Source organism: Anabrus simplex, chromosome 2, assembly GCF_040414725.1.
Source record: "Anabrus simplex isolate iqAnaSimp1 chromosome 2, ASM4041472v1, whole genome shotgun sequence".
Taxonomy (NCBI): domain Eukaryota; kingdom Metazoa; phylum Arthropoda; class Insecta; order Orthoptera; family Tettigoniidae; genus Anabrus; species Anabrus simplex.
In genome coordinates, this window is record NC_090266.1 from 313197752 (window position 1) to 313222844 (window position 25093).

A 25093-nucleotide genomic window follows, 5' to 3' on the forward strand; every position below is an offset into this window, starting at 1 on the left:
GAATATTATTCCCAGCCCTCAATGGTTATGAAATGAGGTTAGACAACTCTGCATATTACTGTATAGTGTTAATGCCGCAATCGTCAACCAACGGCTGAAACGAGATGCGCTTGGCGCCAGATATTTTGTATTCTTTCTCCCCAAGCTGCTCTCTTGTAAATATGTATTATAAGCTTGTAATTTCCCAACTGTTTAATGGAATATTGTAAAATTACTGTATAATTACCCTGTCAAACTGTGATCGTTCAACCAACGGCAGTAATTGGTGTTATGACAATTGACACCAGACACTTTATACCCTTTCTCCCCAAACTGCTTCCATGTAAATATATGTATAAACTTTATAATTTCCTATGATTTTCTAATACAGTAGCGTCAATTATTCTTCGGACCACCACTGCTGGACACTGCTAAAATACCCTGTGATTTTATGCATTGTGCCGACTACTGTGTCATAAACATATATTGTTTATCTGTATCATCACTGAACATTTTTTTTCCCATTGTAATATGTTAAGTTTGTATCTTAGTATTTACAATTTAATTACTAATCAGGTACCTGATTTATGCCTTGAGGTGGTACTATGACTGATGGTGCCCTCAAAGAAGGGCGAAACATGTCTCAAATGGAAATGGTAATAAATTCCGAAGTGTTTAAAAATTTATAATGTATTGAATAGGTGACACAATAAACCCCTTAGCATCCTACACTTGTAGATATCCATAAATGTGGCAAACTTTCCTGTTATTTACTTTTATTCTTTCCGTCGTGGAACTTTTGGCACTATCTGGGCGACAGCATACCTAACCTAAAAAATTTGGTCTCTCTTACTTCATTTACAGCTGTTTAGATAAATCCTGATGTGATAAATGTAGAGAACAAGCATGAAATATACTCAAAAATAAGGGTTTGGCTTTGAACAGCCACAGTTATCAAAAGAATGCTTCCAGTCACTATGTATTACATTCGGAAGTACAACTCTTAACATACGCTAGTTATCAGCTGGCAATATGGCACGGCTTTATTCAGCTTCTGCTACATGTACACCAACTGGGAATATCAGAGACCATCTCCAGAAACCATTTGGGAATAGATTCACATTGTTTGGACTCAATAGCCGGGAACAAAACTATTTTTAAAGGGTTAAAAAACATGGGACTTCGAATGCTCTCGATTGCAGTGCATGGGTGACGCGGATAACAAGATGGCAGTGAAGACGACATAACTTGGAATGATGACACGCCAGTAGCAGGGAAGTTTGTGGCGAAAGACGATAATTCAAATGAAAGCAGTGATGAGGTTTACTCAAGTTTACTGTCTGGTAAGCCTACTGCTCAACCGACACAGACAAATGACTGGCTACTAAGTTCTTTGTATCAATATTGCATAATATGATAATACGATACCCTTATCCTTTTTCTCTATGAGGTCGAGTGTGAAGTGAGACGAACCTTTGTAGCAAATTTTACGACTGTATGCCCTTCCTGATGTCAACCTCATCAGAGGAATTAATGAGGTGAAACGAATGACATGATAAGAGTAAACAAAACCAACTATATTTACTTTATATGTAGGCCTAAAAGTCGTGTTCACCATTTAGAAATACTGCCTTCCAACGAAAATAGCCAGTATAACTCAAATACATTCATAAGTTTGTTAAAGAATAGTGTAGAATGTTTACATGTACAATTTATAGCTCTTTATAGCCTAGAAGTCATGTGTCCACTACACAAAGTTTGAGGTCACTGCATATTGTACCTCCCTTTACTTTTTTTGGCTGTAAAAGTGGGGGGGGGGGGGAAGGGGGTCTAATATATATAGAGGTATATACATATATAGGTAAAGTATGTAAACTACAGATCAGTTCGAGGCAGAAGCAAGGGTGGGTGTGTGTGTGTGTGTGTCTCTCTCTCTCTCTCCCCGCCCCCCAAAAAAAAGGAATGCAACCTCAAGCAGTTACTGGAATGACTGAAGAAATGTGTATAATGTCGACAAGAGGGAGGAAGTAGAAGATGCTGATGAGGAAGGACCTTGGGACGCTATGGCTGTAGGATCAAAGTGATGCAACAATTAATTCTCAACACAGAACCTTTCTGATTATAAGGAATGCATGGTTCAGGTAAAAAAAATAGGAGAATATCATGTAAAGAGATATAATAAATAAATGCCATATTAGATTAGTGGTTCATGGTGTGGGTTACTGTAGTCACGTCCTAGTTCGTGAGCCATCGCAATGGCTGTGTGGCCTTGCAAGTGGTCCTGAAAGAGGGGTGCCATTTGTTATGGAATACGAGTGAGCACCTCCGATATATTCTGAGTCATGGCCCTCCTTGTAGTGATGGGTCGTTCATGAACGAACTGACTCATTTGAACGAGCTCTCTAGAGCTAGCTCTCTCATTGAGAGTCGACTCTTGTAAGAGCTAGCTCCCTCCTAGCTCCTTGAGAGCTAGTCGTTCAATTACGAGTTGACTCTTGTATGAGCTAGCTCCCTCCTTGCTCCTTGAGAACTAGTACAAGCCGACTCTTATTAAATGTGACTCAGAGAAAGAGCTAGCTCGTCACATCGACTCTCGTTCACTTCTTGCCAATATCATGCTTCAAATAATCACGTGACATACAGAAGCCGCTTTTGTCCAGCCTCTTCCCACACTCAGTGGCTCAGTGCACTGAGTGCAGTGGTTGTGGTGTGTCTGTTAGGTACGTTATTTGTGCCATACTTCTTGCAACTTGCTGAAACAATAAAATGAAATAAACAACATGTTACTGAGTGATACTTACCAGTTCACTTCCTGTATGCACCCATAATTTATGAAGGATGTACTGTAGATTCAGTAGGTTTTAAGAGCAAACAAATGACACCAAGTTCAGGTTAACTATCCTCACCTAAGCATGAACAACAGTCACTATCCAGAATACTGAATATACCACCCGGCAAGTAGAACCAGCGTAGTTTTATTCTGTCTGAATTAAGAAATACTCTGACAAATCCTCACCTGTTTCGTAGTTATGAATCAACATATTGCCAAAATCATTCGGTTCTACGGTATAGTGGATAAAATTATGTACCGTAGTTTTAAATCGAATTAAGGGAAATAGAAAATAAAGCTAATTTTGGCTTTAAGATATAGGCTAAATAACTCATGCTAAAGTGTATACCGCAGTATATTTTCAAATAATTATTAATGTGTAGTCATGTAAGGAGTCCGACTCCTTAGCTGGATTGTCAGCATTGAGGCCTTCGGTTCAGAGGGTCCCGGATTTGATTCTCGGTCAAGTTGGGGATTTTTATCTCTTCTGATTAATTCGTCTGGCTCGGGAATGGGTGTTTGTGTTTGTCCCAACACTCTCCTCTTCATATTCAGACAACACACCACACTACCAACCACCACAGAAACATGCAATATTGATTACATCCCTCTGCATAAGGTTAGCGTCAGGAAGGGCATCCGGCCGTAAAACAGGGCCAGCCGTGCTGAATGGCTCAGACGGTTGAGGCGCTGGCCTTGGAACAAACACAAAGACCCAGTCCCCGAACCAGAATAATTAATCAGAGGCGATTAAAGCCCACGACCCGGCCGAGAATCGAACCCGGAGTCCTCTGAACCAAAGGCCTCAACGCTGACCATTCAGCCAATGAGTCGGATGGTCTTCTTTTTCATCCTAGGTGTAAAATATCGTATACTTCAAGATATTTATCCCTTAAGGGGTTTAGATTGTGGTTGACTCAAAAACACAATATCTATTCTTCCGGAAACAGTTTCAGACACGATTTTTTTTATGAAGTCTGGCCCCTATATCCTATATGCTAATCTATATATATAAAACTAGCAAGATACCCGTGCTTCGCTACGGTATTATACTGAAATTTATAATTGAATGCTTATTGTTTTAGATATATAATCCGCCGAAATTCGCGATCTGACTCGTTTTCTGCGAGAATCCACCAAAATTCCCATTCTGACTGGTTTTCTATTATTTTACGGCATGTTTCCTCCCATTTTTAAATCTTCCTTTCCAGCAATCGTTTTCGTACTTCCCGGGTTAGGCTCAGGTATTCCTCCCGGTCAGTTGGGCCCGTAAATCTTTGCCATCTTTTCCTATAATATTTTTAATATGGATAAAATCCTTCAGGAGATCCGGCGTGGTGTCATATTGGGTGCCTTGGCTGCACTGAACCCGCGGCCGGACTGCATTCTTAGTCATTACCCGTCCAGGAGCCGTTTCCAGCGCGGTCCGCACATTTGATGACGGTCCGGAATATTATTATTATTATTATTATTATTATTATTATTATTATTATTATTATTATGTGTTGCTGGAATGGCTGATGACAGGGAAAACCGGAGTATCCGGAGAAAAACCTGTCCCGCCTCCGTTTTGTCCAGCATGAATGCCACATGGAGTGACCGGGATTTGAACCACGGAACCCAGCTGTGAGAGGCCGGCGCGCTGCCGCCTGAGCAACGGAGGATCCTTATAAGTAGGGCTACATTAATAACAGTAAAATCAATTGGTCTCACCTCCTTCTACACCCCACCGAAGTTAAGTTTATTTACCGCCAACTTCCCCCCCACCATAAAAAATTAAAAGAATGCTTGTTTCTTTATGTTTAAGGGAGATTCCAAACACCAATGTTCACGTCTATTACCTTCAGTTTTGAGATATAAGTATCCCCATAAAAATAATTCACTTTTTTTCACTTCATTTCACAATAATCCCCCCCCCCCCATTAAGTGAATTTTCCCGCAAATAATACTTGTTTCTTTAATAGTAAAGGATCTTCTAAATACCAATTATCACGACTCTAACTTCTTCAGTTTTCGATTTATGTGTCCTCAATGAAGGAATTCAACTCCTTTACACTCCCGCCCTCCAAGATGGTTTCCCCACCAAAACGCGTTCTTCTTTGTTTTTAAAGGAGGTCCAAATAAGAATTTCCACGTCTGTAACAACTTTAGTTTTTATTAGATGTATGTATTCTCATAAATTAAGTCAATTAATTTTTCAATTCTTTCACCCCCCCATTCATTGGATTTTCCGAGAATACGTGTTTCTTTACTTTTAAAGCAGATTGCAAATATCAAATTTCACGTCTGTAACATCTTCATTTTTGAGATATCAGTAGCCTAATTAAAAGAATTCATCACCATTTTCAGTCACTTATACACCCCCCCTTCCACCCACGTGGTATTTTCGAAAACTAAAAGCACACGTTTCTTTATGTTTGATACAGATAAAAAATACCATTTTTCACTTCTGTAACATGTTAAGTTTTTTTAGATATAATGTAAAAATTCTCATTTTAAAATTTCACCCTTTTGAGTTCCCCTTAAGTGGAGTTTCCAAAAACAAATCACCTATATTTGTTTACATTTACAGGAGATTTACACCCACTCTTTACGTCTGTAACATTTTACGTTTCCAAGATATTCTGTAGATATAGTCTTTCAAAAAATTCACCCCAATTTGTCACTCCTGTTTAACCGCCATTAATTGGCTTTTCCAAAAACTAAAAAATACGTGTTTCTTAATTTTTAAAGGAGATCCCATATGCAAATTATCAGTTCTGTAATATCTTTTGTTTCTGAGATATGTGTATCCTCAATTAAGGCATTCAACAAATTTTTCACCCTTTTACACCCCTACTATTAGGATTTACAGGAAACAAAAAAAAAACGTGTTCCTTTGAGGAGATTCTAACTACCAATTTTTACATCTGTGAATTTTAAAGTTTTAGATGTAGACATACTAATTATAAAAAATTCACCCCCCCTTTTCACCCCCCCCAATATTTGGATTTTCCCAAAACGAAAAAATACGTGTTTCATTACTTTTAAAGTAGATCCAAAATACCAATTTTCAGGTCTGTAATATCTTCAGGTTCTGAAATATAAGTAGCCTCATGAAAGGCATTCAACCCATTATTCACCCTTTTACACCCTTCCTATTGGGATTTTCCGAAAACAAAAGAATACGTGTTTCTTTATTTTTAAAGGAGATTCTAAATACCAAATTTTACATCTATAAACTTTAGAAGTTTTGAGATATAGATAAACTCATTTTAAAAAATCACCCCCTTTTCACCCCCCATTAATTGGATTTTCCACAGAAAGAAAAATACGTGTGTCTTTATTTTGAAAGGAGATCCCAAACACCAATTTTCAGGTCTGTAATATCTTCAGGTTCTGAAATGTAAGTAGACTCATGAAATGCATTCGACCCCTTTTTCAACCTTTACCACCCTTCCTATTACGATTTTCCAAAAACAAAATATACGTGTTTCTTTATTTTTAATGGAGATTCTAAATACCATTTTTTACATCTATAACCTTTAAAAGTTTTGAGATATAGATACAGTCATTTTAAAATATTACCCCCTTTTCACCCCCCTTAATTGGGTTTTCCATAAATAAAAAAAATATGTGTTTCTTTATTTTTAACAGAGATCCCAAACACCAATTTTCAGGTCTATAATATCTTCAGTTTCTGAGATATAAGTAGCCTCATTAAAGGCATTCAACCCATTTTTCACCCCTTTTCACTCCTCCTATGGCGATTTTCCGAAAACAAAGAAATACGTGTTTCTTTATTTTTAATGAAGATTCTAAATACCAATTTTTACATCTGCAAACTTTAAAAGTTTGGAGATATAGATTCACTCATTTTAAAAATTCACCCCCCTTTCACCCTCCCATTAATTGGATTTTACAAAAACAAAAAAATACGTGCTTTTTTATTTTTAAAAGAGATCAAAAGTACCAATTTTCAGGTCTGTAATATCTTCAGTTTCTGAGATATAAGTACCGGTATCCTGATTAAAGGCATTCAACCCATTTTCCTCCATTTTCACCCTTTTTCATCCCTCATATTGGGATTTTCTGAAAACAAAAAAATACGTGTTTCCTTATTTTTAAAGAAGAATCTAAATACCAATTTTTACATCTGTAAACTTTTAAAATGTTGAGATATAGATACACTCATTTTAAAATTTCACCCCCATTTTCACCCCCTTACCGAAGGAATATCCAAAAATCCTCTCTTAGCGAGCACCTACATCATAATATGAATATATCGCCAAAATTTCATTTCTTTATGTCCAGTAGTTTTGGCTCGGCGATGATGAATCAGTCAGTCAGGCAGGACAAGTTATCTATATATATAAAATAGCTTGTCCTGACTGACTGTTGAATACTTTTTTGGAAATCTGAATGGGAGCACCAGCAACAACAGATTTCATATCCTCACAAGTAGATTCGACAAAAATGGTTCTTCGATTACAATCTATCTATATGTATAAAGTAACTTGTCCTGACTGATTCATCATCGCCGAGCCAAAACTACTGGACATACACAAATGAAATTTTGGGGATACATTCATATTAACATGTAGGCGCTCGCTAAGAGAGGATTTTTGGATATTCCGTCGCTAAGGGGGTGAAAAGGGGGGTGAAATTTTAAAATGAGTGTATCTATATCTCAACACTTTAAAAGTTTACAGATGTAAAAATTGGTATTTAGAATCTTCTTTAAAAATAAGGAAACGCGTATTTTTTTGTTTTCGGAAAATTGCAATAGGAGGGGTGAAAAAGGGTGAAAAAGTGGTTGAATGCCTTTAATCAGGATACCGGTACTTATATCTCAGAAACTGAAGATATTACAGACCTGAAAATTGGTACTTTTTATCTCTTTTAAAAATAAAGAAACACATATTTTTTTGTTTTTGGAAAATCCAATTAATGGGAGGGTGAAAAGAGGGGTGAATTTTTAAAATGAGTGCATCTATATCTCAAAACTTTAAAAGTTTACAGATGTAAAAATTGGTATTTAGAAACTTCATTAAAAATAAAGAATCACGTATTTTTTGTTTTCGGAAAATCCCAATAGGAGGGGTGAAATGGGGTGAAAAATGGGTTGAATGCCTTTAATGAGGATACTTATGTTTCAGAACCTAAAGATATTACAGACCTGAAAATTGGTACTGGGGATCCACTTTAAAAATAAGGAAACACGTATTTTTTCGTTTTTGGAAAATCCAAATAATAGGGGGTAAAAAGGGGGGTGAATTTTTGAAATGAGTGTGTGTACATATTAAAACTTAAAAAGTTTACAGAAGTAAAAATTGGTATTTAGAATCTCCTTTAAAAACAAATAACACGTATTTTTTCGTTTTCTGTAAATCCCAATAGGAGGGGTGTAAAAGGGTGAATAGTGGGTTGAATGCCTTTAATGATACATATACCTCAGAAACTGAATATATTACAGAACTGAAAATTTGTATATGGGATCTCCTTTACAAATAAAGAAACGCGTATTCTCCGAAAATCCAATGAAAGGGTGGGGGGGGGGGGGTGAAAGAATTCAAAAATTAATTGACTTAATTGTATGAGAATACATACATCTAATAAAAACTAAAGTTGTTACGGACGTGAAAGTTGGTTTTTTGGTCTCCTTTAAAAACAAAGAAAAACGCGTTTTGTGGGGAGGAACCATCTTGGGGGGCGGGAGTAGAAAGGAGTTGAATTCCTTTCATGAGGACACATAAATCAAAAACTGAAGGAGTCGTGATAATTTCTATTTAGAAGATCCTTTACTATTAAAGAAACAAGTATTTTTTACCGGAAAATTCACTTGGGGGGGAGAGAAGTGTGAAAGGAAGTGAAAAAAAGTGAATTATTTTTATGGGGGATACTTATATCTCAAAACTTAAGGTAGACATGACCATTGAGGTTTGGAATCTCCTTTAAACATAAAGAAACGCGCCTTATTTTAGTTTTTTTTTTGGGGGGGGGGTTTGGGTAAATAAACTTAACGGCGGTGGGGTGTAAAAGGAGGTGAGACCAATTGATTTTGCTGTTTATAATGTACTTATAAGGAGCCTCCGTTGCTCAGGCGGCAGCGCGCCGGCCTCTCACAGCTGGGTTCCGTGGTTCAAACCCGGTCACTCCATGTGACATTCGTGCTGGACAAAACGGAGGCGGGACAGGTTTTTCTCCGGATACTTCGGTTTTCCCTGTCATCATTCATTCCAGCAACACTGTCCAATATTTCATTTCATTTGTCATTCATCGATCATTGCCCCAGAGGAGTGCTTCGGCAGCCGGCACAATTCCTACTGTCGCCGCTAGATGGGGCTTTATTCATTCCATTCCTGACCCTGTCGAATGACTGGAAAGAGGCTGGATATTTTCGATGTACTTATTCTGATCATAAACCGATCTTTTTTAATCTTTCCTGGGTTCGTTTTCAACAGCCATCTTTTCCTTCGGAGAACGTTCTTATATTACAGTAGATTCTCCTGGCATATGAATAAAAATTTAAACACATTTGAAATAAACTATAGGAATGAGATAGACCGTCCAATTGTTCACCTCTATAATAAGGTCAATAATGCACGGAAGTATGTCATTCGTATCGCCAGAAATCCCGCACACTTGCCTACGCGCGACAATGGTGCTGGTCACATTCTCAACAATGACAATAGCAGCAGATATAATTTACCGCCAAGTAGCGGTCTTGCATCTTGCTGTGGGGTCCAGAACATCTATAATAATAATAATAATAATAATAATAATAATAATAATAATAATAATAATAATAATAATAATAATAATAATAATAATATTATTCTGGACCGTCGCCAAATGTGCGGACCGCGGTGGAAACGGGTCCTGGACGGGTAATGACTAAGAAGAAAAGATGGCAAAGATTTAGGGACCCGACCGGGTGGAATACCTGGACCTAGCCCGGGAAGTACGAAATCGATTGCTGGAAAGAAATATTGAAAAATGGGAGGAAACTTGCCGTAATCTATTAGAAAACAAGTCAGATCGCGAATTTTGGCGGATTCTCGCAGAAAACGATTCAGATCGCGAATTTCGGCTGATTATATATCTAAAACAACATTCAATTATAAATTTCAGTGTAATACCGTAACGAAGCACGGGTATCTTGCTAGTAAATATATAAAAACATTCGCCCCTTAAAAAAGTATTCATTCCTCCATTACTGTTTGACTTACAAAATCAAAATTTCACAGGTTGGGCTCTTTTACATACTAGAAGTTAAATTAAGATGGGGTTTGGCGTCTCCGAAAACCGTAAAAGAGTAGTTAGTGGGACGTAAAACAAATAACATTATTAAGATGAGGTTTAAAATATTCAAATTATTCCGTATGGGGTTCAAATGAGTGTTAGATCAGAAAATAAATTATCATTCCCCCAAAAACCGTTTGACGTACGAATGAGGGCGTATTTTACAGGCTCAGCTGACAATGGACTCTCCAAAATGTAAAACACTGAAATTAACTTCCAGCTTAAAACCATAGCGAAGCACGGGTATCTTGCTAGTATGAATATAAAGTTGAATTCAAGAGGACAAATATTGTTTTTAAGAAGAGGAATTAGGGATTGGAATAATTTACCTAGGGAGATGTACAATAAATTTAAAAATTCTTTGCAATTACTTAAAAGAAGACTAGCAACAGATAGGGAATTTGCCACCAGGGCGACTGCCCTAAAGGCAGATCAGTGGTGACTGATGATTGACTGAATTAGAAGTATTCATCAATATATGTATTGACATGTAATCTGAACTGCTTAATTCTAAATACAGATAAATTTGTTTTCTAAGTATCGTGTCAGTCCCATAAGTGAAAATTGGACTTTTAAAAATTAGAAATGATCGATCAACTACTATTTTCTCATGTAATAATCACTGCAATAACGACCCCTTTCATATCTTTTATTGTTGATGGGACTGTTTCATTATCAGTGCTGGAAGCAAGAGTTTCCTTTGTTTTCATTCGATACTGTACTGTAATTGGCTGCTTCATTCCATATCATATTTTTACCAAGCAAAGACTGTTTCTAAAGTGCAAGTAACAGTAACTTGCCATTGAAATTCATGTACACTTGTTCTATACAGCATTTTAAAACATATTTAAAACTTTGTAAGTATGTAGTACATCTTGCTCATTATTTCTTTAGCTTTCATTGGTATAACTTAGCTGCATAGATCATTCCAAATTTTGATAGAAAGTTCTCTCCCCATTCAATTTTCCCAATATACTGGATCAACCTTATCTTGAATTTCTCTCTCAGCCATTCCCTCAGGGAATGGAGGAGCGGAAAGGAACTGACCACCCTACCGCACGTAAACTCCGGCTCAGGAACACCTCTGCGGAGGTTCGGACCTGCCTTCAGGCAGAATAACCCTTACCTTACCATTCCCTCAGAATTAAAAAAGCATGGTATTTCTGTATCGGTAGTGTCCACAGTAAGAAGGAATTGCAATTTTTAATTTTCCATAATTTCTGTCCGACTGTATGTACGCACATTACTAGAAAATGGCTGAACAGATTTTAATGAAAAATGGTATGTAAAGTTGGAGAAGAAGGCACTACAATCTACACTATAAATAACTGTATTCACTCTGGGTGAAATTGTAGTTTAGGGGAAACTTAACTTTTAATTCTCAAATATCTATGTTTTAGTGGCCTATCGATAAATATTATATAACAAAAGAGAAAATACAATTTTTGTTTATTTATGTCTGATACAGTTTTGCCGTACTGATTTACACTTTTGCTGCATAGTCAATATCAATGACATCAGTAAACGAATAAGTTTGAGTGGCATCTTTAAAAGTAGGAAAGATCACAATATGAAGATAATGCTGGAATTCAAGAAGACAAATTGGGGCAAATATTAGTTTATTGAAAGGGGAGTTAGGGATTGGAATAACTTACGAAGGGAGATGTTCAATAAATTTACAATTTCTTTGCAATCATTTAAGAAAAGGCAAGGAAAACAACAGATAGGGAATCTGCCACCTGGGCAACTGCCCTAAATGGAGATCAGTAGTGACTGACTGATTGATTGATTGATTGATTGATTGATTGATTGATTGATTGATTAATTGATTGATTGACTGCTGGGCAACAAGAAAATGGCTCAACATTATTTAATGAAAATCGGTATGAAAGTCGGGAATAAGGCACTACAGTCAAGGCTATAAATGGGTGAAATTGTAGTTTAGCAGAAGGCATAACATTTAACTCTCAAATGAATTTAGATTTTTGTTGCTTATTCCATATCAACACCAAATACTATTAACATGGAAATATTGTTCAATCGTGTTAACTGGTGATGGTTTCTGTCGTGCCGTGTGGTCATCAGCCCATATCGACAAGGAACAGTGTGAAGCTATCAAAATGAGAAAAAAATCGTGAAGGAATGATTGCTTGAAGAGCAAGACAAGAGGGAGTCATGAAAGGAGGAAGAAGGACTCCCTTTACATTGGATGCCCTGATATGAGAGAGTCAGAAGAAAACTAAATGTGAAGGCTTACAATATCAAAATCCCATAAAATTGATCAACAAGAACATTACGTTGGCTATCGTTTGTTGTGATGTGCTTCGTCTCTTCTGCTGCCACTCATCTCTGATAGATGGCATCACTGCTGCGTATCGCGTGAGCTAAGGGAAGTAACTTTCTTGTTTTTAGCATGCCATTTCTCTGGTCTGCTAATTACTGGCATGTGACACACTGGTTCATGACGATGCAGTTCATTATCCACCCGAGTTCCTCAATTATATTCCTGCACCTGGTTTGCCAGCATATGAAATTACAGTAGACTCTCGATAATTCACAGAAATTAAAGCACAAACTTCTGCGAATTAACAAAAACTACGAATTATCTACAGTTTTTCTTTTAAGCCTAGTAAAAACAAAGTCATCAGTTAATATAATGGAATGTTTTAACAAATGAAAAAGTAATGATACCTAACATCTTATGTTATATTGCAAGACACAATATAGCAAAATGAATATACAACAAAAAAATACATGAGCTTTACAAAATGCATGTAGAATATGCCAACAAAGCTAATGAACAAATCTGTCATCTTTTTTTCTTTTTCTTTTCTTAGATGATAGTTCATCATCATCATCATCATCATCATCATCATCATCATCATCATCTGCAGTTTCCAGCTGTTGGCCAGGTCTGCTTAGATGATCGTTCATTTTTCCTAATTTGTGATCATACATTTCTCAAGAAAACAATATCTGAGAATGATAATTCATCTTGGTTTTCCATATAAGAGATAAGTGTGTCTATAGAAACACTGGCTTGACTGTGGGGAAACTTTCGAGACTTCTGTTGTATCACTCCCACACTCGACATTATCCTCACCAACAGTTAAATTCTGCGTGATATCCTCCTCACTTTTGTGTCTGAAACCATAATAGTCTTCATCGACTACTACCATCTCAATTATATCACTTTCTTCTGCATCTTGACATTCATCCATGTTTTGCAGCAATGATGTCATTGTAGCGGGTCTATCTCACCCGTTGGAAATATTGAAGTCAGTGAAGCTGGTATTTTTATTAGCTACTAGCTGACCCGGCAGACGTCGTTCTGTCAAAAATAAATGACAATGGATCGAACTCAAATTCAGTTTGTACCGGGTGAGTTGGCCATGCGGTTAGGGATGCGCAGCTGTGAGCTTGCATCCGGGAGCTAGTGGGTTCGAACCCCACTGTTGGCAGCCCTGAAAATGGTTTTCCGTGGTTTCCCATTTTCACTCCAGGCAAATGCTGGGGCTGTACAATAATTAAGGCCACGGCCACTTCATTCCTAATCCAAGGACTTTCCTATCCCATCGTCGCCATAAGACCTATCTGTGTTGGTGTGACGTAAAGCAAAAATTCAGTCTGTACTGCACGCAAAAATCAGAATAATGCAAATGACTACATCATCAACATCAAATGAGTTAATTTTCTACTGCTACCAAAAGTTAGTAACAAACTACTGGAAAAACGTGTTTTCATTATCTGCAATATTAATATCCTGATTGTGAATAAGGAAATGCTCAAATAGGTCACAGCATATCACTACCCAGAAATAACCCTGATTGACTGTAACGTAGATCGGAACTGTTCAGCAGGTCTTCAAATCCCTCGCAGAGCCATAATTATCCCCCGTTGCAAATCAAGTAATTTGATAAGTTGATGGCGTGAAAATAATGTGGTAAAACTTACTCCTCTTTCTTCGTAGGAAATAACTATCATAGAAAACACTGATTCCAATCAACGCTATGAAGATATTTTTCATTGTATTTTTTTTTTTTTTATTACTACCTGGCGCGTAAACAAACAAAGTTGATGCTTTTCCAATACGGGAACAGGCAACATACAATTGGCCATGCGAGAAACATGGGTTTTTAAGATTAATGCCGCAAACACTCAATGACTGCCCCTGGGATTTATTTATGGTCATAGCAAAAGCGAGCCGCACTCGAAACTGCAGTCGTTTAAATTCAAATGGTATGTCTATCAGAATCATACGGATGCGTGGTATCAAAACGTCTTCTCCTTTATGCTTCCCCATTAGAATAGTTGAAAAGAAAGCAAAATGGGGGATAAGGCTGTTTGTTATATGTTACCTTGAATATTGGTATGAAATTGTCCCGAAGTACATTATTTGTTGCTCCAATGAAGTCATTTGAAAGCAGTTGTTATATTTTTGGATATTTGTACAGAAATGTATGGAATCTGTTCCTGTTCCTGAAACCAATGAGTACAATGGATCTGGTGGTGGAATCAATGGCACTAATTTCACTTTGCCAATTGCGCAACACAATCCAGCGGCTTCATTTTTGTATTTCAGTGCCTTACAGTTTTGGCAAACTGAGTTCATAGAACCAATAGCAACACACTGGTAGGCACTGTAGTCAATTGAAACATGGTAACTGAAAGCAGCTCGATTCAAATTTGGAAGATTATTAGCTGAACGACGCGCTGCACGGATTTGTGATATCCGAATCCTTTCAGTTTCATTTCGCTCTTCACGTTGTTGTGCAGTCCGATTAGACTGAAAATTAGCTTGGCTTGTAGCATTTCGAGTTCTTCGATCGAAGTTGCTCCCCCCGTGTCTTATAGCAGGCATGAGTCTTGAAATGAGTATACTGTATATGGAAGCGCACACAAAATAAACCAATCAACAAAAGAAATCGATGAACTTGTTTGTTGAGAAGCGAAGATTTAAAAACAATCAGGGTAGATAAAGGTCTCCAACTTTATAACAAAACATGACACTGCATACGACGGTCTGGAGTGCGTACGCGCGATAGCAAAATCCAAGGAGGCATTCTTCCTGTCACAAACTGAGAACTAAGCAAGATAAGAACTTGGGGTTTTGTTTTAAAAATAACTTCCATATCTGAAGACCATTTGCCTCGCTTTGAACCCCCATGCAAATTCAATAGCAAAGAAGTTGGCCAGCGACTGACTTTTTTGTGCCTGCACATAAAAATCTCTGAACATCACTGAAAAGAAACGCAAATAGTGCATGTTCTTATCATTAACTCCTATTTTATATTCACTATATTTGTAATTTTTTCACTGCTGATAAAGGAACATTTCAGCTCGACGTAGATAAGTTTGTTTCTAAATTTAAATGATAAGAAGTTCTAAGCAATGAAGATTTTTGCATTTGAAGGGTCAGGGGAAAAAAGCAGGAGAGTCAATATTTGTGCAACTTGAGAAAAAGCAACTTTTGTGCTTGACTTCCCTAGTTCTTTCCCCTAACAGTGAGTGCTAATTTCTCCTGACTCGCCTGCTTTTTTCCAATTTCCAACCTCTCAATAGATGCGCATGATCACTCTGAAGCAGACTGTAACAATATCTCAGTTTCAATGAAAAAGTGACTTACCTGGTTTTTTCCCCCGACCCTTCATTTGAGGTAACATTCCATTATATTAACATTTTCACCCGCAATTATTTTGTAAACCTTTCTTTTGTTAACGGCATCAAATGCGGCTTGAAATTTTGTACATAATTCGATATTCACCCATTTTAACCGATAACATTGAGATTTACAGACATTTGGCAAACGCGCTGGATTAGAGGAGGGCAGCGCTAAGCGCAAACGTGGGAGAAGGAAAGAGAGACGAACAGTTTGAATGGAAAAAGAGAAATGGGGTTTTTACGTTTTTTTCCTGGCATTTTTTCCAATTTTTTCTTCATAAAAACCTTACTCGGCCTTCGACGAATATTTGAAAAAAAAAGAATTAGCCAAATTGGTCCAGCTGTTCCCGAGTTTTGTGCTTAGCAACACATTTAGCGATTCATTTTTATTCATATAGATTTTCAATACAATATAATATCAAGTAAATTATATTACATCAGTGTTGGGACTAGTTTCAGCCACTTAGTGGCCATCTTCAGCCGAATAAAAATTAAACAGTTTATGTGATAACTAAGACATACGTATACCAGGCAAAGACAATGTTGCAGGAATAATTATAACATTAAAATACATATAATAACAAAAATTATGGTTATGATCATCTTGTCATAAAATATGTCTTTAAGTTGACTTAGGACTTCAGGCAAATAAGTAAATCTGGAAATGATAGCCAGAATGAGGAATGAATAAACATAAGAAAAGAAATGAAAAAGGAGAAAAATTATTTAGGAGACTCACCTCTAATGTCTGATGTAGAACAAGCACTGACTTGCTGGAGGAAGCATGCAGGCCATGTAAACAGAGGAGTGAATAGGGAACAAGCACTGACTTCTTGTAGGAAGCAGGCAATGTAAACAAAGGAGTAGATAGGAAGAGGAGGGGTGGGGAGTGGAGGAGAAAAGGGGTGTCTAAGATGGGACTGAAGGATGCAGAAAGAAAGAAAGACTGCTGCTGAGAGGAGAATTTAAAGAGATTATAAAAGAAAGAATTATTTTTATCTAAGACATGATTACTAAAGATAGGAATTAAAAGGTCATATAAAATGTTTGATTTCTCTGAAATTTCATTTAGATTGAAGTTAGGATTGAAAAACTGTTCCAGATGGATAAAACAATTTTCTGTAATGTTGAGCAGGAGGCCTCTTTGTATAACTTTGAGAATTTTCATGTCTTGGTTGATATTAGTGAACTTATGGTTAGTATCTGTTATATTTCAGGGCGTTAACATGCTCTAAGTATCTTGTATGGAAGCTTCTACCTGTTTGACCGACATAAGATGCATTGCATTTATTTATTTATTTATTTTTTTATTTTTTTATTTCTTTTCTGTTTATAGACTCAATTGTAATAATTTACCTGTTTCAGCCTGTGAGTCCCTGAGGCTTTCCAAAGTACTATCAACAGGTTGGGAACCATCATCTTTGTTGTCCAACTCTCTATTTTTTGATTCATTCTCTCGATCATCAGCCTTCTTCGCGAGTGTTGCATCAGTGTTAGATTCAGTCTTTTCCTCTTCATCCAAAAGAACAAGATCAGGAGAGTAACTGAAATTCAACAGCAAATGAGACATTAATCTAAATATCCATTACATAATATTTGTATGATATCCATATTAAACAATGCAACTATATTAGTAAGGTACAATGAACATTAGTCACACAGCCCAGGAGAATAATGACAAAGAAACCTCCTGATTTCAGGTAAGAAAAGAGAAATATTATACCGTTACAGGGCATTTAAAACCTATTGATATGCATATCAGGAGTAGTGAATCTTTCATGGGAGGAAGAGAACAAGTGAGCAAACATGTACCAACACACTAAGTATGCTATCCAGATTAAACCTGTACAGCTCATTAAGGGCTTTGGTCAACCAAGAAGACTACCGTCAAGCCAGATGGCCTGCACATACTGGATGTAACAGGATCAGTGCTAGGACTCCGCAACCATATTGTTTTCCCACCAAGTCCACAGCTTTTCACATCAGTTGACTTCATAAGGCTGAATGAACACTGCTCTAAATCCCAATCCAGGATTAAAATCCTTGGATGAGTTTAGAATCAAACCTAGGGTCTACACCAAGGTGCTGCCCAAGTATTTTAGGTTATTAAAGAGTTATTCCATCATACTGATCTGTATTAACAAGTGGTCCAAGAACTTGTATAGTAAGTGAAAGAGTGAGAATTTGGTTTTGCTCCATTAATATAAATTGATGCCTAGTTATGGGATAACCAAAACACACTTAAGTGTTAAAGTATTGTGACTATTAAGACCTCAAGTATGTGGGGCCAGAAGATGTGATCACAATACTTGAGGAGAAGCAACAGTGTGGGCAGACCAGCAGCAAGGAAAACAATAGCACCGGTGCTCACGATAAGGAAGCTCCTAGAAGAGATGGAAACTAAACAACAATGAAGAATGCACCTAGATAGACCTGGAATTGGAAACCGAGATCTTCTGCAGGCCTATATAAAGATTGAGCCCAGCAAGACTGTGTCAGTCTTGAGAGTCTCCAGTGCGTCAACTGTGAAGGAACAGAAGCAGTTACGAGACAAATGTGATTCTGTGATGCATAATTCATCGGAGTGAGTCCATCAAAACGGCTATGCAGAGTTCAATTAGCACTGTTAGTTGTACAGAGAACTGGTCTGGTATGACACTGCTCTGAGGAGGCTGTGTTCGAGAATAAGAGTTTGACATACCATGGGCCGATTATGATCACGAGTAAAAACTGTGTTGAGTGTAAAACTCAAATGTGAGTGAACTTGTCAATAACTGTAAATAGAGTTTTAATAAATATAGTGGATAGTAAAACATGCCACCTCTCTGTGTAGTAATTTTAATTTTTAATGACCCTGATAACCAACCACAGTATTTATTCATTATAACCTGAAAGTAAAGCCATTTGCTTGGCAAGAAAAAGAACCTATAATCTCGAATCTCTCATTCAGTTATGAGCAAATTTTTTTCTTTTAACATCATACTGCTGTAAAGTTTTCAGTGAGAATAGTAGTGACTACTGCCTTAATTAAGATACAGTCATAGCATTTGCCAGGTGTGAAAATAGGAAACCACATCTACAGGGCTGCTGGCAATGGGCCTTAAACCCACCATCTTCCAATAGCAAGCATAAACACGATCCATAACACTCAGCCAACTCAGTTGGTCAGGACGATTTAAGAAGTAGAAACTGTCTGATTTACTACTGCTTTTGTACTAAAATGGTATCCTGTGAAGAAAGCAAATTCACATTAAGGTATGCATCTTATAGTATAACAACTGACAATCATTACTGAAATTCATAAAACACACAGTTGTGAATTTGTGGCTGCAATAAGCTTTATTGTATTTCAAATCACGGAGATATCATTCTAGCAATAGGATGTACACTGAGCCTTATGACAGGCTAACTCACAGCAGCTGTTCAAAACATCTCACCTTAGCAAGAAGTCAAACATGATATCAAATGGATTTCCACTCTATCACAAGAAAGCCGACAAGCAATATAAACATGTCTAACAACCTAGTTGTTTTAAACACTAGCGACATAAAAACATTGGTAAAGGAGGCCATGTATGAATGCATGCAAATCATAATGATTTTGAAGTGCTGATATCAACAGAGCATTAAGTGTGTATTCTCATTTGTAAACACTGTGCTTTGGAAAGAAGGAGCCTGATGGCCTGCATACGAAAATTTCCGTAAGCTACTGATAAATTAATGGCTAAATAATTAAAGGTGTAAACAAAGAAGGAAAAGTGTCCTACTCTTAAGCTACTCGTCCACAGTGCAACTAAAATGGCATGCAAAATCGATTTAAGCATGAAAAGTTGAGTGGCTTTGTGTAAACAGTCATGCAATTCGAAAAGTTGCATATGCCACTTGAATTCTGCGCAACTTCTAAGTTGCGTGCGATGTCAAAAGTGGCATCGTGTACACAGCGGAAGAGAGGAAGTTGCGCCATCTGAAAGTGGCGTGAAAAGTTTAGATCATTTTTGTGGTGCAACTTTCTCACGTGGTCGTTTGCTGCGACATTATACTGATGTTTGAGAGGTTCACACTTGGGAATAAAAAAATAAAAAGGGAATAATTTAACGTAAGTACATACCTGTATATTCTTTATAGTAAATGAAATATAACATGCCTCAAAATACATACCCATCTTAGTAATAACTGCAAAGTTACGTAAGTTCATTTACAGGTTACAATGTCTCAGAACACGAAATAGACAAGGGAGATGATGAGAAAGCTGATATATTTAGTTGAAACACAAGAATGTTTATGGAAGGTTGAGGCAACGGACTATAGAAATAAAAACAGCACACTGTAAATAGTATCACAAATTTCAGGTATTACACGTGAAATAGTGCATGTCAGTTTCAATGATTGATAGCTGTCACCTGTTACAAAACAAAATGTAGGAAATTACAATAAGCTGCAAGAAATGATTACTTATGTGTACTGTATAAAATCCATATATTTTTAAAAAATCGGCTTACCAGTTGCTAAATATCTCAATGTCAACACAAGCATTCGTTTTGTGATACTGATTTTCTCATTAGCATGTCTTTCTTTCGTATCAACGGCGCTGCTCTTTTCAGAAGATATTCAAAATCAGTCGCTGATATTCGCAGGAAATTCTTGTAGAAGACTTGGTCTTCCATGTACAATTCCTGTAGCAAGTTATTAACAACTCCACAATGTCCACGACCTTAAATCCATTCCCTCACCCAACATTTCTGCTTCGCTCTTTCTCGTCTTTCTCTTCGTCGCTGTAATAAAATCAGCGATAAGCAAGCCGCTGGTAACACCTCACCAGAAGGCATGCTTGCTACTATCAACACTCACATCTGCTAGAGCAGCTGACTAGGAAAGTTGCATGCGAGAAAATTTGCGCCACTTAAGTAGCGTGGTGTAAGCACTCGGTGCAACATTTCTTTGGGCTCGCAAGTTTTCGTGTTATGCAACAAGAAAAAAGGCAAACTTGCGCGCTGTGTGTAAACAGTGCGTGCCATGTTTCTTGCGCAACACAAATGTGGCATGCAAGTTTTGTTGCAACGTGGACGAGTACCTTTAGCAACATCATATTATTCATATAAATTGCAAGCAATGGTCCAAGATGCTTGTAATGTTACTGAAGAAACAACATTATACAGTGGAACCTCGATTATCCGTTCCCCGAAACTATGTTTTCCTGGATTATTCGTTGAGATTATGTGGTCCCGTGAGCATCCTAATTAAATCACGTTGTAAAAATCCTGTATTATCCATTCCTCAAAGAAACGATTTCCTGGATCAATCATCCAGAAATGTCAGTCCCATCAATGCTAAATCCTCGATAAAGCGTTTTTCAAGAAACTGTATCTCATGAAAGGACAGCTATGGCCTACCTATGGATCTTTGCGTTAACGTCCTGTCATTGCCATAATCAGAGGATGTACTGTAGGTACCGGAAAAGCGATCGGCGGTGAACTTGCATAAGGGACCATCTTAGCATCACATTTGGGTGGTATTGTTTAGAGAATCTTCAGAATTCATAAAGCAGAGAGCGGCCACAACAATTGGAAGGAGACAGAGTGCATTTTGACAGCTCTACTTGAAGACGGAAAGAGTTTTGTCAAATGTTTGTACTTGTAAAATGTCTACCGTACATTATGTCCAGGGTTAGATGTTTACTTTTTTATTTTTTTCGATTGTATAGTCGAACAGGTTTTCTGCACTTCTCTCAGGGCATTGTATAGTCACTGGGCTTTCAGGCAGGAATCGAAACTGCTCCTTTTTAACACAAATCTAATATTTTAATATTATTGTTTATGATTATGTTATTGAGACAAGACCAGATCTTGCACCTTTCATACATAAAGGCATGGGAGGTCTTGGGATTGTCTATTACTGTTTTGGTCCTAATATAAGACAGGGAATTTTACATTTTTGCGTTAAACTGTAAAAAACCACAGTCGTTTTATTTGCTCAATGTTGCATTTGCACACTTTCCAGCTGATTTCAAGGTCACGAATAACTGTAATTACTAAAGTTTTGATGATACTTTTTCTCTTTCCAATTTGATTCTAATTAGTGACTGGCACAATCAAATATAATGCATTCATGAACTTTTGAGAATCGGTACTTACATTCAAAGCCATATTCTCAAGTTCAACATAACCTTTAAAAGTTGATGTAGGTCTAATTTACGTGGTACAGGATTTCCAGAAAATAACTACGAACAGTATACCGGTTACCAAATTACAATGGAAGATTTAAAAAAAAAAAAAAAAAAAAAAAAAAAAAAAAAAAAAAAGGATTTTGTCTTCATGTTGAGCAGTTTTGTATCTAATGTGCGTATTTTATTAGATTAGAGAATTAAAAACTACTTGCGATCGATTGTTGTTTGGCTTGGCATAATTAGAATTTTCGAAGAGTTTGGCTGATCACAGTTGCTAAACTGAAAGAAATTTTCACGGGAAACTGCCCGGTAAAACTGATTGTAAACTACAGAGATTTTAACTTGCGTACTAATAATTAATGTTTGAAACTAGCCCCGCGGTCTAACCTGCCTGCCTCTCACCCGGAGGCCCAGGTTCAATTCTGGCCAGGTCAGGGTGTCGTTTTTTTTAACCCGTATATGAGGGCTGGTTCCAGGTTCACTCAGCCTACGTAATTACCTTTAACTGGGGAGTTATGTAACGGCAAGGTGGTGATCCCGGTCTAGAGAGTCAGGAATAACGGCCGAGAGGATTAGTCACACTGACTATGCGTCACCTCGTAATCTGCAGGCCTTCGCGCTGAGCAGTGGTCGCATGGTAGGCGAAGGCCCATTGGGCTGTAGTTAGATTTGGTTTGGTTTAGGAGTTTTGTAAGATAATATTTATACATATTTTATTTTTGTGACGTTTAGCCAAATTGTTTATGGTTTCCATTAGTTCCCGGATTTTATGTTTTCCCGCGTTGTACGTTTCTTTCCCGTGGTCCCCCCAGAAACAAATTGAGATTCCACTGTACATTATACTTGAAGAATAACTGTTGGGTACAAAATCCTCTATTCATTCCAGGATCTTGTTGTCACTTTACAATCACTGAGGTTGACCAGCCACTTTAAATTGTATCTTCCACAAGAGAGTTTCATTTCAATAACATGTCTGACAAACAATTCAACAATTTCCAGCAGCACTTAGGAATAACAGCTATTTTTCAAAAAGTAAACATTTTATTATTCTAAACTACATGGCCCTTAATTTGACTCCATGCATTCTCTACACAATTTAAAAAGCAGTTTTAAGATTTATCATCTGTATTTCAGTGCAATGTAATTTGTCTAACATGAACTACAGGATTCTTTGATTTGCTGCAAGATGGCATTAAGCAACTCCACTTTTACACTATTCAGCTTGTACAACATTTGTTTCCTTTTCAAACAGTGTGTAATAACCTCTTCCATGATCTGCTTGTAATTTGTCTATCAAAGTGAATACTTAAGTGCAATATTAATCATGAAAATGGTGTTCTCTTCAAGATACATTTCCTTATGGTAATCTTTTGTGGACTTGCATTTAAACAACAATAACCTGCCCTCCATGAAAGCTTCCTCAATCAATTAAGGGTAACAATATTGTTTACCCTTGCCAAAGACTATTTAGTACACTGCACAACCAAATAAGATATCAGTCCTCACAGAAGTTCTTTGTTTAAGCATTTCATACTTCTGCAGCAGTGTGTTCAGAATTAGTGTTTCATTCACACAGTTCACTCTTCTAGTCTCCTGAAGTTGTATAAATAGGCACAAGATATGTTCACTGTGTAACTATTTCATTTTTCTTAAGAGCAGCAACTAACAACTGTGTGTTATAAATTAAACTACTACATTTTGAAAGTCAGTAAAGTACTACATGTGTTACAAATAACAAATTATGTAGTTTGCCTCTTCTTTATATTCACATCTGCACGAATTTTTGGTGTCTCAACCAACCAACCAAACCAAACCAAACCAAACCAACCATTCCTTTTCATAATATTTCAGATTTCTGTGAAGGAAATTAAAGAATGACTGAGCAGTGCAGGTGTAGGGACTATGGATGTGACTATGCGGGAAGAGAACTTGAGAGAGAGAGAATTAGGATTCTAACAGCACAAGAATGAAGGCAGGTCTCCCTCAAACAATATAAAGGGTAGGGTTAGTAAACTTTTTTTTGCTTTACGTCGCACCGACACAGATTGGTCTTATGGCAACGATGGGACAGGAAAGGCCTAGGAATGGGAAGGAAGCAGCCGTGGCCTTAAGAAAAATGAGGGCCAAGGGGTCTAGTTTGGTGGAGAGGTATTGGTGAGGAATTGGTATTGCAGGTAGAAGAGCAGAGGGAAGACAAGGAACAGAGAAGTGTTATTGGGGAGGGGGAATGAAACATAAACGGGAAAGGTACGAAATGGAAACTTAGAGGACAGGAAGAGTGAGGGGTAGGACTATGAGAGGGAGAAAATGCAGGAGGAATAAATAAATAAATAAATAAATAAATAAATAAATAAATAAATAAATAAATAAATAAATAAATAAATAAATAAATAAATAAAATAAATAATCTTCAAACGCAATCTAAAGAAGTATAATTCAACAAGCTTGGAGTTCAAAAACTCGGATGGGAAACTAGCTTACAACAAAAAAAGATAACTGCCACATTCTAGTGAAGTACTTTGAATCTCTTCTCAATTGTGAAATTCCAGTATCCAGTATCTCATTTGAAGATAACATACACGTCCACCCAAATTCGTCCCCTCCAACGAAAGAAGAAATCAAACAGATTATCCAGTCCCTTAAGAATAACAAGGCATCAGGTGAGGACTTGATAACTGCTGAATTGTGGAAGTATGCTGGTAACAAAATGATTGATAAATTGACCGACATCATCAAAAAGATTTGGGAAACTGAGAAACTTCCACGTGACTGGACTTCTGCCTTGATTCACCCACTGCATAAGAGGACAAAACAGTTGTAAACAATTACCATGGTATTTCCCTCCTATTGGTATCTTACAAAATTCTCTCAAAAGCTCTGCAGATTAGGGCAGAACAACAACTTGATCCACAACTGCGGGAGTACCAAGCAGGATTCAGGAAAGAGCGCTCATGTGCCAAGCAAATTATGAATCTGAAATCTATCCTCTCATATCTGAATCTAAGGAACAAGAAATTTGTTGTGACCTTCGTTGACTTCAAGAAGGCCTATGACTCTATTGATAGAATCACCCTTATTCAAGTCCTGAAAGAATTTGGCTTGGATAACAAAACCAGGGCAATCACCGAACAGACCCTAACTAACACAACCTCCAGAGTTAAGTTCAAAGGAGAAATT

The 25093-nt window shown here is 37.2% G+C and overlaps 1 protein-coding gene across 1 annotated transcript in view; it reads right to left on the minus strand.

Moving 5' to 3' along the window:
• Nucleotides 1–25093, minus strand: part of LOC136864085 (protein suppressor of sable) — a 274892-nt gene that overhangs the window by 63576 nt on the left and 186223 nt on the right. Inside the window, exon 8 of the mRNA XM_067140638.2 lies at nt 17111–17298. Within this exon, the coding sequence (XP_066996739.2) occupies nt 17111–17298 (188 nt within the window). The remainder of the gene's footprint in view (nt 1–17110; nt 17299–25093) is intronic.